The sequence below is a fragment of the Scomber japonicus genome, chromosome 3, assembly GCF_027409825.1.
Source record: "Scomber japonicus isolate fScoJap1 chromosome 3, fScoJap1.pri, whole genome shotgun sequence".
Classification (NCBI taxonomy): domain Eukaryota; kingdom Metazoa; phylum Chordata; class Actinopteri; order Scombriformes; family Scombridae; genus Scomber; species Scomber japonicus.
In genome coordinates this window covers 6,459,583-6,474,114 of record NC_070580.1, presented here as the reverse complement: position 1 = coordinate 6,474,114, position 14,532 = coordinate 6,459,583, and the positions used below count along the sequence as shown (strand labels likewise).

At 39.8% G+C, this 14,532-nt stretch overlaps 1 protein-coding gene across 1 annotated transcript; it reads right to left on the bottom strand.

Moving 5' to 3' along the window:
• Nucleotides 1-5,022: 5,022 nt before the first annotated feature.
• Nucleotides 5,023-14,312, bottom strand: cfap57 (cilia and flagella associated protein 57). The gene is made up of 21 exons (XM_053316268.1): nucleotides 14,156-14,312; nucleotides 13,093-13,406; nucleotides 12,748-13,007; nucleotides 11,186-11,360; nucleotides 10,893-11,101; nucleotides 10,669-10,824; nucleotides 9,940-10,105; nucleotides 9,744-9,857; nucleotides 9,439-9,651; nucleotides 8,123-8,296; nucleotides 7,699-7,860; nucleotides 7,320-7,475; nucleotides 7,147-7,240; nucleotides 6,862-7,052; nucleotides 6,597-6,770; nucleotides 6,348-6,506; nucleotides 6,072-6,215; nucleotides 5,765-5,881; nucleotides 5,557-5,688; nucleotides 5,305-5,448; nucleotides 5,023-5,190 (listed from the first exon to the last, which is right to left on the bottom strand). The coding sequence occupies exons 1-21, from the start codon at nucleotides 14,310-14,312 to the stop codon at nucleotides 5,023-5,025; spliced, it is 3,579 nt and encodes a 1,192-aa protein (XP_053172243.1).
• Between the last annotated feature and the right edge of the window lie 220 nt (nucleotides 14,313-14,532).

Sequence of the window (14,532 nt, the reverse complement as noted above, 5' to 3'; positions counted from 1 at the left end):
GACAACTGAGCTCCTGGGGTCATTGGGACACACAAACCCCTTCACCACGATAAGGTAGTAGCTCAGGGATAATAATAATGTAGTGTAACTAATTTTTAACCAAGACTACCGAAAACTTTAAAAACATCTCACCGATATTTAGTTCCAATTTTCAAAAAGGCTCAGTAATTGAATGTATAATGCTTTGTGTACATCCTGGAATGCAGTGATTAAAAGCTGTAGATCAAAATCAAAAGACATTTTTATGATTTTTATGTGGGCAACTCATGACATCAAAGGAATGATTCCATTGTCTGATCACCATGACAACAAAGAATGTGCTTTGTGATGTCATAACAAGCTCACATAAGAACTCTACAGACCATCATCAGATACAGAACCTGTTAGATACAGCACGTGTTCATCATAGACACAGTTTAAGAGACTCAAACCAAACCTACGACTTAAGTCCAAGAGAAAATGGAGTCAACCACAATGTTGCCAGACTGTGAGATAGCTGAGGCCTTCTCTAAAGTCCAAACTACCAATGAAGGCAATAACGAGGCACTTGCTGCCAAACTGGATGAACAGAAGAAAGAAATCGAGTTTCTCCGCCAACAGGTGAAGGAGAAGAACCAGGCCCTCCACTGTGCTAATACAGAGTGTGAGTCCCTCCAGCAAAGGGTTAGGCACATGAATGGTATGGTGGCTCGAGAGGGGGCCATGAGGTATCAGGATGAATCCATGAGGAACAGGCTTTACCAACAACTGGCTGAGGTGAAAAGACAGTTGGAGGAAGAAATTACTCTGAAGGACAAGTTCATGGCAGCCGAGGAGACAGCGAGGAAAGAAGTGGAACAGCTCTGTAATGTCCTGACCAACACAAATAAGGTGACACTGAATGAGTTGGAAGCAGTGAGAGCCGAGTTTGCTGCCCAGATCCAAGTGGCACAGGACATCAATACAGGTCTGCAGCAAGAACTTGAGATGATAAAAGCTTCGTACAATGAAATGAAGCTCAACAACGAACAACTAGTTGACAAACTGAGGGCCAACACTGCTCATCTTGGTCAACAGAAGGACGAGGAAATCCTGCAGGAAGACGCCTCAGAGAGGGAGAGGTCATTTGCCAAAGAGTTGGAAGATCTCAGAGAGGATGAGGACTCTCAGGACCTTCAGCAGGGAAAGGAGCCCCTCTGTGATTCCCAGGTCATCGAGGTCCTGGAGGAGGTCAGAGTCCCACCAGATAACCTCCCAACAAAAAAGAAGTCATCCATGTGGAAGAGATTCCGCCACTTCGTGGGACTGAGGAAGAGAAAGCGAGAGTCTCCAGAGAGCAACTAAGGTTGTTCGATAAAACCTAAATAAAATACTGGAGAAATAAATGTTCTGTGTGTTTGATTTTATTTGTGTAGGATAGTTAAGTGGTCTTAGAGCCAAAACTGAAAGCTTTAATATGATGGTGATGGGTCAATCTGTTGGCTTACATTTGAATCAGAAATTGGTTTTTAATTTCTGTATTTCTGTGTATTAAAATGCGTGTCCTAACGTGAGTGGGAATGCCAAATGTATTTATTTCCTGGAGTCAGATGAAACATAGATCAGCATATAAAATATTTTATGAGTCATCCACACATTGATCTCATCAAGGTATGGCTATAGCCTTAATTAGATGTAGGGCCTGTAGTAAGGCTATAGCCTGTTCTGTCAGTATTTTGTATCAAGAAGCACAAAGTTGTTCGTTGTCTTTCTGGTTTATTCAGTCGTCTGCAGATGGACTCCTAGCTGTCTCAAGTGTGAGATGGCACGAATGAGCCCAGAGCAGAGGAATTATATACAATACATTATCTCGTGAAAGGATGGCCTTGTTCTACCATCAGAACAACGTAAGCACAATAGTCACGTCATAATGTGTGTACAATCAGGACAATGGTTAGTCAGTAGATTATAACATACATGATGTTCACTCAATCAGCATTTCATGTAACATAAGTGGTGTCATAGTCAGTAGATTATGACACACACATACACCTAATCATATGACATAGTTACTCATTTGTATCACAGAAGATGAATAATAACAATTCCCATTACAAGTCTTACTTAGATGTAGACTAATCAGTTGTGATTTTATGAGTCATCCACACATTGATCTTGTAATGACTGTTTAACTAAAAAGCCTAAAGTTATAATCTCTGTCCCTTATCCCACACTGCTCTGATAATCAGCCCATTATACTAAGACATAACAAGGCCTGACAGGTGGTGTCTTATCAATGCCTGAGTCGGGACCCATCCACAGGACTTTCACACACTATGAGAGAGATACATTGTTTACACAAGCATTGCAAAGAGTACAGGTTTTCTTTCAAAAGACTAAAGTGGATATGAATCAATAATTAATATTATTTCTCTACTACACATCCCCCTTGTTCATTCAATGAACAAATACAATCAAAATACAATCAATATAAAATAGTCAAACATTAAAGACATCAAACGCATCATTCTGTTTTGCAGTTAAGATAGATCATCATTAAAATGTCTTCGAAAGCTGTTGTGTTGCTTTTGTACCGTGTAGGCACAACAAAGAAGAGCAAGCAAGTTTTCCTAGAGAAATAAACTAAAAAAACTAGGAAAGTAAACTTTTCAACCTTTTAAACAGCTATGTCATCGTCTGAATCAGAATCAGAGCTGTCAATATACACGTCTAAGTCTGAAAGTTTCCTGCTATTGAGGGCGTCTCGCTGATACAATTGAGTGTATTGTACAAATTGAGTTGATATCATGGAAGTGATACATTGCTTTAGAACAGGAATGGCGCAACACGAGCAAAATGCCAATATCAGAAAGAGAGAAAAAAGGGGCATTCCTAATTTTATAAGCCATGATTTTTCATTTCTGTATTTCTGTGTATTAAAATGACATTTTCAGGAGCATTCAGTCTTACTTTTGGTAAAAAATTGTGCAAATGTCATTTCAAAGATAAAACCAACAAAAATACTAAATGTACATTTTAAACAAACCTGATGCTGCTAACTATGTTTTAAAGATATTTTTGAATTGCTCATCTTGCCAACCCTTATTTGTCACTGACCCATACACAATACCATCCTGACCCTGTGTTTGCTGTGTATCATCAGTTGGTGATAATTTGATTACATACATTTATTCTAGAGGATATTTACCATGAAGGATACTTTTAACTGAAATCTAAAAAAAGGTAAATCTACAAGATAAAACCTCAAGATGAGCTAATAATCAGCCCTGAGACTCTCGGGCCCACACCAGTGTCCAACTTGTAAGGGAGAGAAAAAGATACTTTTGATTAAAATGTTTGGCGCCATACAAGAGAACAATACGAAACCAATACTGTGTTGTTGTTTTTTTAGAGAAACACAAGAGAAACTTATATGTATATCTGAGTATCTTAGTATAGAGCAAATCAAAAAGTCTTCTAGCTAAGGATATGTTAACCATAAATCAAAACATTTTAAATAAATTTCAAATTAAATCTATTTTCTCTCCCAAAAATCGCTTTCACAATAAAAATCATATAAGTGAAGGGGTGAGATTAAGTTCAATAATGTTCAGAGAAGGGGTGTGTGTGTGTGTGTGTGTGTGTGTGTGTGTGTCTTAACCACTTAACTGAAGGATTCAGCCCAGGCAGAACACAGCTTCTGGTCACAACACAAAGAGAAACCGCCTGTCCTCTCACACACTTCGGGGTTACCTTCCTCAGCCCAGGGTTGTTTAACTTCATGTGATAGTATTACATTTGGTGTTTTTCATCCTGCTCATTCTCAGTTCTCTCTGATCTTCTCCAAGCTGTCTTTGTCTGTGGTTTTTCCTTCCACCAACTCACAGGTGTGCCCAATTTATCTCTTCTCCCTCCCCTTCCTTCTGAGAAGGGAAAGGCTATGCTGCTCATCAAATTTAGCCTGGTTGACAATATGGCCTCACTACCAACTTCTGCACATAATTGAGTATACATCATGTAAATTATCCATATATACACATATTATATATGTACAGTTTATTCTGTTTACTATTAAATGAGAATTCTTTACTGTGCAGTTTTTAGCACTATCTAAAAGTAAAAATACCCTAGGGGGATCAATAAACCCTATAATGTACATTGTATATTACAGTGCATTACTATGTTTACTTATACTTAAGTAGTAGTAGTACTTATGAGTATACTTATTTCCAAAACAGCGATAATCGTGTGCTTGATGTGCATTCAAAGCAATAGTTTTAATTTCTCCATTAAAACTGAATGACTTTATTTATTTGAAGATCACATTTAGAAAACTAAACAGAATCCTCTGAACTGCTGCTGGAGTTTATTATTATTATCAATAATCAAACAGTCTGAGGTTGATTTTCATACAAAGTATGTTTAAAATCTACTTGTATTCACGCTCGATACTGTATGTTTAAAAAGAAAAACACAAAAAAGCCTTCATAGTCATTTCAGGAAGTGCTTCTTAAATTTAAAACAAAATAGCATTTTCAAATGATTAAATGTAGCAGCAGCTGTCTGTACTGGTGGATAATTCATCAATGCAGTAAAATTACTATAATGCTCATATATAGTATTGTGGTTGGAGCTGTATGAATAAAAATGTTGCTGTTCATGGTGATAACTTAAAGGAGCACTCCACTTAATTTGATGACCAAAGTCTGTATAAAGGTGTCAGGATGTGAGAAAAAAGGCATAATGCGTTTTGTGCTGCGTCAAATCTGATAAACTGCCTTAAGTGATGTCACCTGAGTCAGCATCAGTTGGAGCTGACGACTGCGAGTTTGTAAATGCACTTACTTCTGCTTGAGCTTGCAGCACCAGGCTGCTAGCATAACACACCTGAATCAGATTTATAATTTTACTGTATGAATATTAGTGGACATCACTAATATTATAGGAGTGAAATGTGGAGTCTGTGTATGTGCAGTGCTCTTTTAAAATCCTCAGCATTTCTCTCTGCACAGCTACCAGAGACGTGTTCACTGATGGATCTACATTTAGTCTTGCAGGTTGGATTTAGTTCTCATGTGCGGGCTGCTTTTTGGCTGCTTCCTCTGAGTTGGGACGTGACTTGTTGGACTTCTTTGAAACAGCCAGCTGAGCTTTGAATTCTTTAGCCTGAGTCCTCACCATACGCAGCTCCTTACGCAGCTCATTGATCTCAGTGATCAGAGTCACGTTCTCCTGCAGAACAGTCACAGATTATGTTAGAATATCACGTACACTGCAAAACTGTACTCATCTGCACTGTAGGAAGCACTAGAAATATCTGGTTATTATTAAGTGTGAGTGATTTACCTTCATGAGCTTGACGTAGACCTTCTCGTGCTCTTCTGCAGACTTGGCTAACCTTGTTTTAAGACTAGCAATAGTCTTGTCCAGGTGCTCACGCTGGCGACGGAACGTCCTCTGAATTTCTTCGTCAACACTACTGGTCTCCACCTTGGAAACAAACACACATACACACACACGCAGCTAGAATGAAACCTTGCACTCTTATAGTCTCAACATCCAATCAGCTGTAAAGGCTCCACTATACGAGCCACTCACCACATCAGTCTTAACATACTGAGCGTAGATCATCTGCACGCTGTCCTTCAGTTTCTTCGGCTCCTGGATGAAGCCGGCACAGTTATGGAGGTCCGACCTGAGCCGCTGAAGATGTGTCTCCATATCTTTTACCTGACCAGAGAAAAGACACAAAGATCATTAAAAACTGATGGTGAAATGAACGTATAGATTTACAGTCCATGCTCACTTTCTGCATCTCCTTGCTCATCTCTTTATCTCGGGTCCTCAGCTTGAGCTTCAGGTCAGAGACGACGAGCTTCAGCTGAGTGTTGCTCTTGTCCATTTGCACCAGCTCCTCCTCCAGCTGTTCAACAGGAGAGAGAGCACAGACTGTTTACGCTTATCACTGAGGTATCACTAAAAATAAAATAGTCCAGACAAAATGAATTATCTCTTCAGATGGATCCATACTGCACATGAAGTATTCACTGTTGTAGTGTAATGAAATGAGACATGCTGTATCTACACACACACACACACACACACACACACACCTGATGGATCCTCTCCTTCTTCCCGTTGATGTTATCTTGTTGCGGCTCGGTCAGCTTCTTCACCTCGTTCAACTGGAACTCGAGGACAAACTTCAGCTTCTCCAGTTCCTGGTTCTTCCTCTTCAGCCCAGAGATGGTCCTGTCCTGTGGAGAGAGTTTAAGACAAAAAAGGTTTGTTTTATCCACAGTGTTTGTATTTGACAGATGAAGAAAATGCAAAGGCAAACTTAACAAATGAAGTAATTAAACTGTTTTTAAGCCCCTGATCTCAGCCACCTTGTCCTGGTTGGTCTTCTCATGTCCAGAAATCTGCCTCTTCAGGGCTTCAATGTCGCTCTCCAGTGAGCGGATCAACCCCAGCAGCCTCTGCCGCTCCTGCTTCAGCTGGTTTATGTCTGTGCATCTCTCATTGATCTGCCGCTGAAGGCTGTAGAACTATGATAGAGGAAACCGAAAGTGGGAATAATTATATTAATCTGGGAGAAAGAAGTAAAAATATGATGAATAAAAAGGAGATCCGGTCACCTTTTGTGTCATGATACCAGTTTCTTCCTTCAGAGAGGTGTTGGTCCCTTTCTCCGTGTGCAGTTTCTTCTCATATTTCATTTGGAGGTCATGGATCTTCCTCGCCTCATCCTCCTCCACTTGCTTTATGATCTCTTTAAACTCGTTGATCTGCTGCTTTGCTTCTTCCTGGCACTGCGAGAAATAGAAGCACGACTATGACATAAGAACTTCATCTGAAACCAGTCTGGTCACTAAAGCTCCTGCTCCTCCTGTCCTGACTGACCTGAGCCAGGAGCTGAGTCTTCTCCTGCAGTCTGGCTTCGTAGAGCTGTGTGAGCTCCTCCACGGCTTGGCTTTTGCTTTCCGCTGCATCCTTCAGCTGCTTCTCGTAGTCCTCCTGCATCTTTTGATACTGATGCTGCAGATCCTGGTATCTCTCATGCTCCACAATCAGCTTCTGACTGTAGGATGACTCTGTGTTTGATTGATGGATAGAAGGACGGACAGATCAGAAAACAAAGACACAAACTGTCCCCGCATTGTTCTGATGTTGATTGTGTCCTCTTACCTAAATCCTTCACGTCCTTTGAGTGTTTCAAAGTGACGTCTGCAGATTTCAGCTGGTGCTCATGAGCCTGCTTTTCCATCTCTGTCTTCATGACCTATAATCACAGTACATGTTAGAAATAGACAAAGGCAAAAGCATCCACTGTTCTGAAGCACGACCCTGAAAAAGCAGACCTGCTGTGTTATTTTCAGAGATTCTATTTGCTGGGTAAACTTGTCAGAAAGCTCCTTCATCTTCTCGTTGTAGTTCATGTCCCTCAGGCGGAGCTGGTACTCATTCTCCATCTGCAGCTCCTCCAGACGCATCTTCAGCTCCAGCATGTTCTGAGTCTGAATCACACACAGGAGCATATGATGTTGAATGTTCATGTATGACACTGTCTGATCATTACAACACGTCATTATTGTCTCATTTTAGAGTCTAAATTCTATGTCAGCTGTTTTTCTTCTCAATGAGTTTAGCTGATATGAAAGGAACAATTTGAACATGGTTATACAGTACACAGGTTAAATGTTAACAGTCTGGAGCCCTGAAGCATAAAAACAGACAGACCTTCTCCTCCAGGTCTGACTTGGTGATAAGGATCTCTTCAGTGTGGATGATCAGCTTGTTGCTCCTCAGGACTCGGCCCTCCTTATCCATGATCTTCCACATGGACAGGCAGCCGTCTTCAGATGCTGTCAGCAGGAAGTGATCGTCAAACGTGATCGCCATCTGAGGACATAAAGTCAGATGACTGACCTGTGCACTTTTTTATCCTTCTTGTATAATGGTTGACGTGATTATTAATTTCTGGCTATCAAATGTAATGAAGGGATCGTGATATGCCAAAAGTATATATTTATTTTTCTAGCATTTTCAAATCTGGTTAAAAAAAAGACAGCTAATGCATTAAAATCTGGATACCATATGGCTTTCTTCTTCTCTGTCAGTTTAGGAGAGGACACTAAGCTGTACATCTGACATCCTGACCCACCTTGGAGACGGGGCCACAGTGGGCCTGGTACATGATCCACTCCTTCTGGATGGGTAAGGGGTATTTAATGGCCCTGATGGTACCACTGGAGGTCCCGGTGAAGACCACCCTACCGGAGCGAGACACTGCCACAGCTGTGTGAGCTACATCGTCAGCAGGGACTTCCCTCAGAATCTGTGGAACCAGATGATCACTGAACTCTTTAATTCAATTAACTCAAAAAAGAAACACGCAATTACAATGTCAGTTTTTTTTTAATTAAATGAATCTTGATTGACAAATATTTATACTATTATACTATTTAATCCAGTACATATCACAGCATGGATTATAATATGTGTTGACCTATTTTAAGATGTCACATTAAACCACTTGGTAACCACTTCATGAGACATTTTTCATTGGTTTCTTTATTTTTTGAAATGCAGCAACTTTAACTACCCACCTTATATTTTAAAAGCTTAATTCAGAAAATCATACTCATGTAAGAAACATATTTTTTTCTTTTGTGCCAAAAATGTTCAACAAAACCTGAAGACAAGCCTTTCAATCTGAAGCACAATAAAACTGCTTGTTCATCTGAGTGTTCTTATTTTGGATGCTGTTTGCTTCCATGTTTCATTGTATTTGTATGCAGCATCTATATACATACTGGTTTTTCTTACCTTTATTAATTGTTAGCTGTTAATTTACAGTTCATTCATTTTTTTAATGCTCACCCTTAAAACCTTGTTAGTTTTATGGAGATGACTATTTTATTATGTCTTCATTGTCTGTCATTGTGTATATTTGTGTGCTATACTAAGACGACAGAAGTATTTTTTTAACGTTTATTGGTATATGGAAAACTAAATAGCATGAACTTATGCCAGCTAGTTTGCAATGCACGTACCTACATGGGCTTCTTTAAAATACGTAAAATTAATCAGTAAAATACATATAAAACTACGCATGACTCAACAATACATTACAATACAGTTGAGCTGAACTAGTCACACACTAAATGTCTTGTACCTTCTCACAAGATACAAGAAGTACATTTGGCCTGTGTGTATTTTGTATGATGTTGCAGAATTGTTGGCAACTGTTGGTAATTGTTGATTTTAATTGTTTCATTCAAATAGTGAAAAGCCTGAAACAGACTGAAGCAACCAGTAATTCAGCTAAACATTCTGGAAACAGTAATATTAGCCTCTTCTCTGCTCATTGTGGATGTTTTCTGGTTAAACGTTTATAGAAAGTTTAACAAAACTGCTTTTTTGTGCTCATGGACACTCAACAGGTCTGATACAGTAGTATGTTGATGACCAAATAACCTGACAGTCTTGGATTTCCTTCAGGGTGAGGTCTGTTCCTACAGCCAGGATGGTCCTGCAGTCTGAAGAGAAGGCGACACCTGTGTAGCTGCAGGACTTGAGGACACACTCTGACACTCGCTTGCCGGTCTGTGTGTTCCACTCATACACTGCACCATCCATCCCGCATGATACCAGCCTGCTGTCGTCCAGGCTCCACTCAATGGCACGCACCTAAAACAAACAAACAAACAAACAAAACCTCTTATTCAGCAATGTGAGAGACATATATTAGTAGAATTGAGTTTCTCTTGCCGCCTCCTCACCTTTCCATTGTGCCCCTTCAGATTGAGGATGTTCTCAAAATAGGTGATGGAGTAGATGTGAATGACGTTTCCGTTAACAGCTGCAAACATGTGGCCGCCGTGGCTGAAAGCACACTAAGGGTTGTGGAAAGATAAAAAGAGATAAGTCAGCGCTGTAGTTTCAATAATTTAATCCACACACACTCAGTATACCCACCTCTCTACAGCCGCGCACTGTGAACTCTTTGAAGGTGCGGATGTCGTCGATGAGCAGGTTCATGAGCCTGAGTTTGTCTGAAAAGCCCACCAGCATGAAGAGGCCGGTGGGGTGCAGAGCCACACTGAACGCCTCCTCCTGGAACTCCTTGTACAGCTCCAAAACTCTGGTGACGTTTCACACACCAGCAATTAACACACAGTAGTAGCATGTACTGAATGTGCTATAGTGTCACTAGCATTACTTTAGGGTGTCATACTTGACTCCGCAAAGATTAGCAGAGCCAGGTGTGTAGGTTTAAGTTCCAGAAGTGAGAGAACCACTCATGTTTAGTTGACCAGATATAGATCTGACACTTAAAAGGCAGAATGAGCAGGATTTGTTGGTTATGGTTCATAAACACAACATTCAAAGTTGTCTCTTCCTCAGCTCAATGACACCAGAAGTGCTTATGTCTCCATGTTTTTATATCCACATCCTGTGTGGTTGATTCCTTAAAACAGCTAAATAAGAAAATAAAGGCATAGAGCCTCTGCAGATACAGATATTTTTACATACTTTTTTGGGAAAATATTGCTCATTCAGCTTTTAATGACAGCATTACATTTGCATATTTACAACAGAACAAAGGGCTTGGGTGTAGGGCTGGGTGATAAGACCAAAATCTCATATCCCAATATATAGCACATCCTAATACTATGACTCTATGCCCCCTACTTTGTGTCTTACTTTGTCTCGTAGTTCCAGATGCGGACAGAGTGGTCCAGAGAGCAGGTGGCTACAAGAGGCTTCCGAATGCAGACAGACATACCAGTGATGGACATGGAGTGGAAGGACTGGGACAGGAACTCAAAATGTAGCTGTCCCTCCTGGTAGATAGAGTTATAAAATAAATCAGAGTCATTCTAAGAATCTATAAGGGACATGAAGGGGAAGTGAATAATAATTAAGTACAAAAGAAACTACCTGAATAAAGTGACTTGATACTTTGGTTTAGTGGGGATTGTACCTTGTTCATCTCAGTTAAGGTCAGACTGATGCTGTACAGCTGTCCTCTGTCTGTGCTGATGGCCAGCATCTCCTCTGCTGGACTGATGCACATAGTGTCTATCTCCTGACATTCTGCTGGAGTCAGTTCATTGCTGTTTGGGTCTGGAGGGATCTGATGTGAAATCATGCACACACACATACATATGATTACTTTAAAACTCACACACTAAAACCTACAGTTCCACTGTTCCCTTACCCGTATCTCTCTGCTCTTTCTGTAACCGTCTTCCTCCGTCTTTTCAAACAGACACACTAAGCCAGGACCCATAGAGCACGCAAAGCCCTTGGAGTAGGACAGAATGGCTGTGATGCGAGACACTTTGGGTCCCTCGTCCACCTCAGCCTCTTTGATCTTCTTCATCTCCACTTGCCTATGCAGTGAATTAAAGATACATATGACAGGTAGATTCAGAAAAAACAAAGATCAGTCAACAATGCACCAAAACCATGATGATAACTACATAACAGTGATATTAATTAAATACATTATCATCATTTCATGAGTATTATCATCATTATTTTCAGTCAAATATTTCAAAATAAATGCATTTGTTAGGTTTTTTTAAATAATTGAATACATTGGTTGTTGTGTAGTTTATCTTTGTTTACAGATTTATGATCGAAGGGTCGGCCACATATGTTTTCAGTTGTTCTATCTTGGTTGTTGGGGGTGGATCAGCTGATCAGTCAGAGAGAGTGGAAACCGGGGCATGTTCAATCTGAATCTGATCTTAATATATTTATACCATTTTACATTTCTAAAGATGTTCTAAAAATAAATAAATAAATCTCTGCACACCTGAGTAGTGGCAGGTACGTAGGAGGAATGTACAACCAAAAATGTACTGACTAATGACTGATGAAGGACTAATTCATTTCTAGCTTGCACCCTATGTTGTGATTTTGACCACTGACATTTATAGATCATATTTATTGATCAAGTGACATCATGTCCTTAAGTGTACCATTTTTTTAATCCCCATTCTATTGGCTGAGAGGTGACACACATCATTACTATTAACCCAGGTTCTCAATCAATAAATTTGTCATTGATCTTTCAAGTCCTCTCATTGATTGAGGCAGCTCTTGTTTGTATATATTGCTAATATAGTGCTAATGCTGCCCGTGATATGCCTGATGAAGGTGCGAGAGAATCAAACCTTTTTTAAAATTTTAGTTATTTTTTTCAAATAAAGTCACAAATAGATTGATCATCGTTGTGGTAGTATGTTATTCCTGTGACACAGTAACAATCATTTGTAAATTTTGATTCTTATATTTTTCATGTTGTTGTCATTTTGTGTTGACCACAAGAGTCTTAACATCCAAACGTGAAAATACACAGTACCATCTTTTGTCCATGCACTGATCTGTACTATTCAATGCACCTTTCCTTGATAGACTGGCTGCTGTCAGATTGATTCAAGTCACATTCAATGATATTAAAGCTGAGTTTTTGCAATTTTTTATGATACATTTTTTCATCTTCCGACTTGGGGAGGATATGCAGTCATTCCAAGTCAAAAGGCTGAAGGCTAATTATTAGTGTTTAAGTAAAAGATAAGTTGTAATACTTGTTTGATTGTTTGAGTCTAAATTCATCTGATCATCTGATTTGAGTCCAGTCTAAGTAGAAAACCAGGATCAATTCACTGGATTTATTGGCAACAAGAAGAATATAGAATCACCAGCCTTATTATTAATGTAAACTTAGATATACCTATGTTGATACCATATTAATGTATCTCAGTTTCTGACCTGTCAGAGTGGCCCTGCTCAGGCTTAGTGGCCATGTTAATCTCTCTTCGAAGGTCTCCAGATTCAAACACCAGCAGCCTGCCTGTGTCCGTCCCAGCAATCACACGCTCTGCTGTCATCCAGGTGTGGCACAGGAAGTTGATGGACTCCACCTTTGGGTAATTGCTCTGTTTCAGGGTTCCCTCTGAGTAGCGGAACAGCTTGAACACACCAGTACCACTCACACACAGCTGCATGTTGTTGTAGGGGTTGAAGCTGACCTGGTGGGTAATCATTAAATAATCTAATAAATAAATGCGCATACAAACTGTTGGAGCGTGTGCTGATACAGCATGAATGACTGACCTGGGTAACAGGATTATTTGGGTTACTGGTCTTCACTTTGGCCAGGACTTTCTGTTTCTCCCATAGCCAGAAGATCAGCATCAAGTCTGAACCACCTGTTTGTCCTATCAGGTACTTGGAATCAGGGGAGAAAGCCATGCATACAAATTCTTCAACAGGCGTGTCTCCTGCAGTCAGAACTTTTCTCTTTCTGCCCTGTGCGTGCTGCAGGTCGAACACTGTGATGCTGGCCTTCTCTCCACACTCGGACACTGCCAGATAACGCCTGTTGGCACTGATGGCCAGAGCACGCATGCCCTGGCTTTTCTCTGAGCCTGTAGAGACAACACAAATGATAATGAACAAGGGAACTTCATGAAAAATTAGAATCGGAATTAGGGATGCACCAATATAATGGCCAAGTATTCCCCTTGTTGACTAACATCGGCCTATTGGTAAATAAGATACAATACGCCAATTTCAGTAGCCAATATTCTGGTCATTTGTGGTTGGAAGGTCATATTCAGACAGTACCAGTAGCTATAGAAGTACAGAAAATGCTCCTTATTAAGTAGTTAATTGTATAGCAGGCTGAAGGGATTTTTAAGCAGTTGTTTTTTCAAAAAGATCAAATCGGTATATATTGGTTAAAGGCCAAATTCTTCTTTTTAAGAATCAGTACTGGTATCGTCCCAGAATCAATATTATTGGTCAATACTGTCATAGATATATCGGTATAGGCGTGTATAATGTCCAAAATGTGACTTTTTTTTTTTGATATGTAAACAACATTTTAGCCTATTTTTAAAGCCTTGGTGTGTTTAATGTGTATTTTCTGTATTTATAAGATTATCTATTGATATGGGAATGTTTTTTTTTTTACTGCTCAATATTGGTATCGGCATCACCCCCAAAATCCAATATCGGTCACTCGGGCTCCAGATAAACAAAATTAAATATCACAACATAAACAGGAACTCACTGATGCAAACATTAGCAGGGTACTTTCATTCCTTAAAATAAGTTGGACTGTTTTAAACTATTTCATTGTTGCAAAGAAGAGGTGTAACGCTTAATAACCTACCTGGAATGAACCTCTGACATCTTTGGACGGTGTCGTAGCACACACAGTTGTTTCCACAGGGGAAGACAACAGTGTGCTCATCGAAGAAACATAAATTGTTTGTAACACCTGTCCGTAGACCGAAGATGAAGTGCGACTGAGCAACTACTGAAGCCATTGTTGTGGAGTTTAAACAGTATTACAAACCTATAAAGACTTTTCATACATAACGACTAACTGTTACCTTCACCAATTTACATTTATTTGATTTTGAAAGCCAGACAGGAGCACATGCCACTAGGTAAAAAAAGAAAGGGTATGCTACTAGGATAAGAGTCACGTCGCTAGGCAACCTCGGAAATCCCGCGAGAACCTAGCAATTGGTTTAAAGGTCCTTC

Coding starts and splice junctions, on each gene's coding strand:
- cfap57 (XM_053316268.1), bottom strand. CDS start 14,312: ATGGCTTCAGTAGTTGCTCAGTCGCACTTCATCTTCGGTCTACGGACA. Junction 11,102..11,185: donor GAAAGAGCAGAGAGATACGG/GTAAGGGAACAG, acceptor ATTTCACATCAG/ATCCCTCCAGACCCAAACAG. Junction 5,191..5,304: donor TCTACGTCAAGCTCATGAAG/GTAAATCACTCA, acceptor ACTGTTCTGCAG/GAGAACGTGACTCTGATCAC.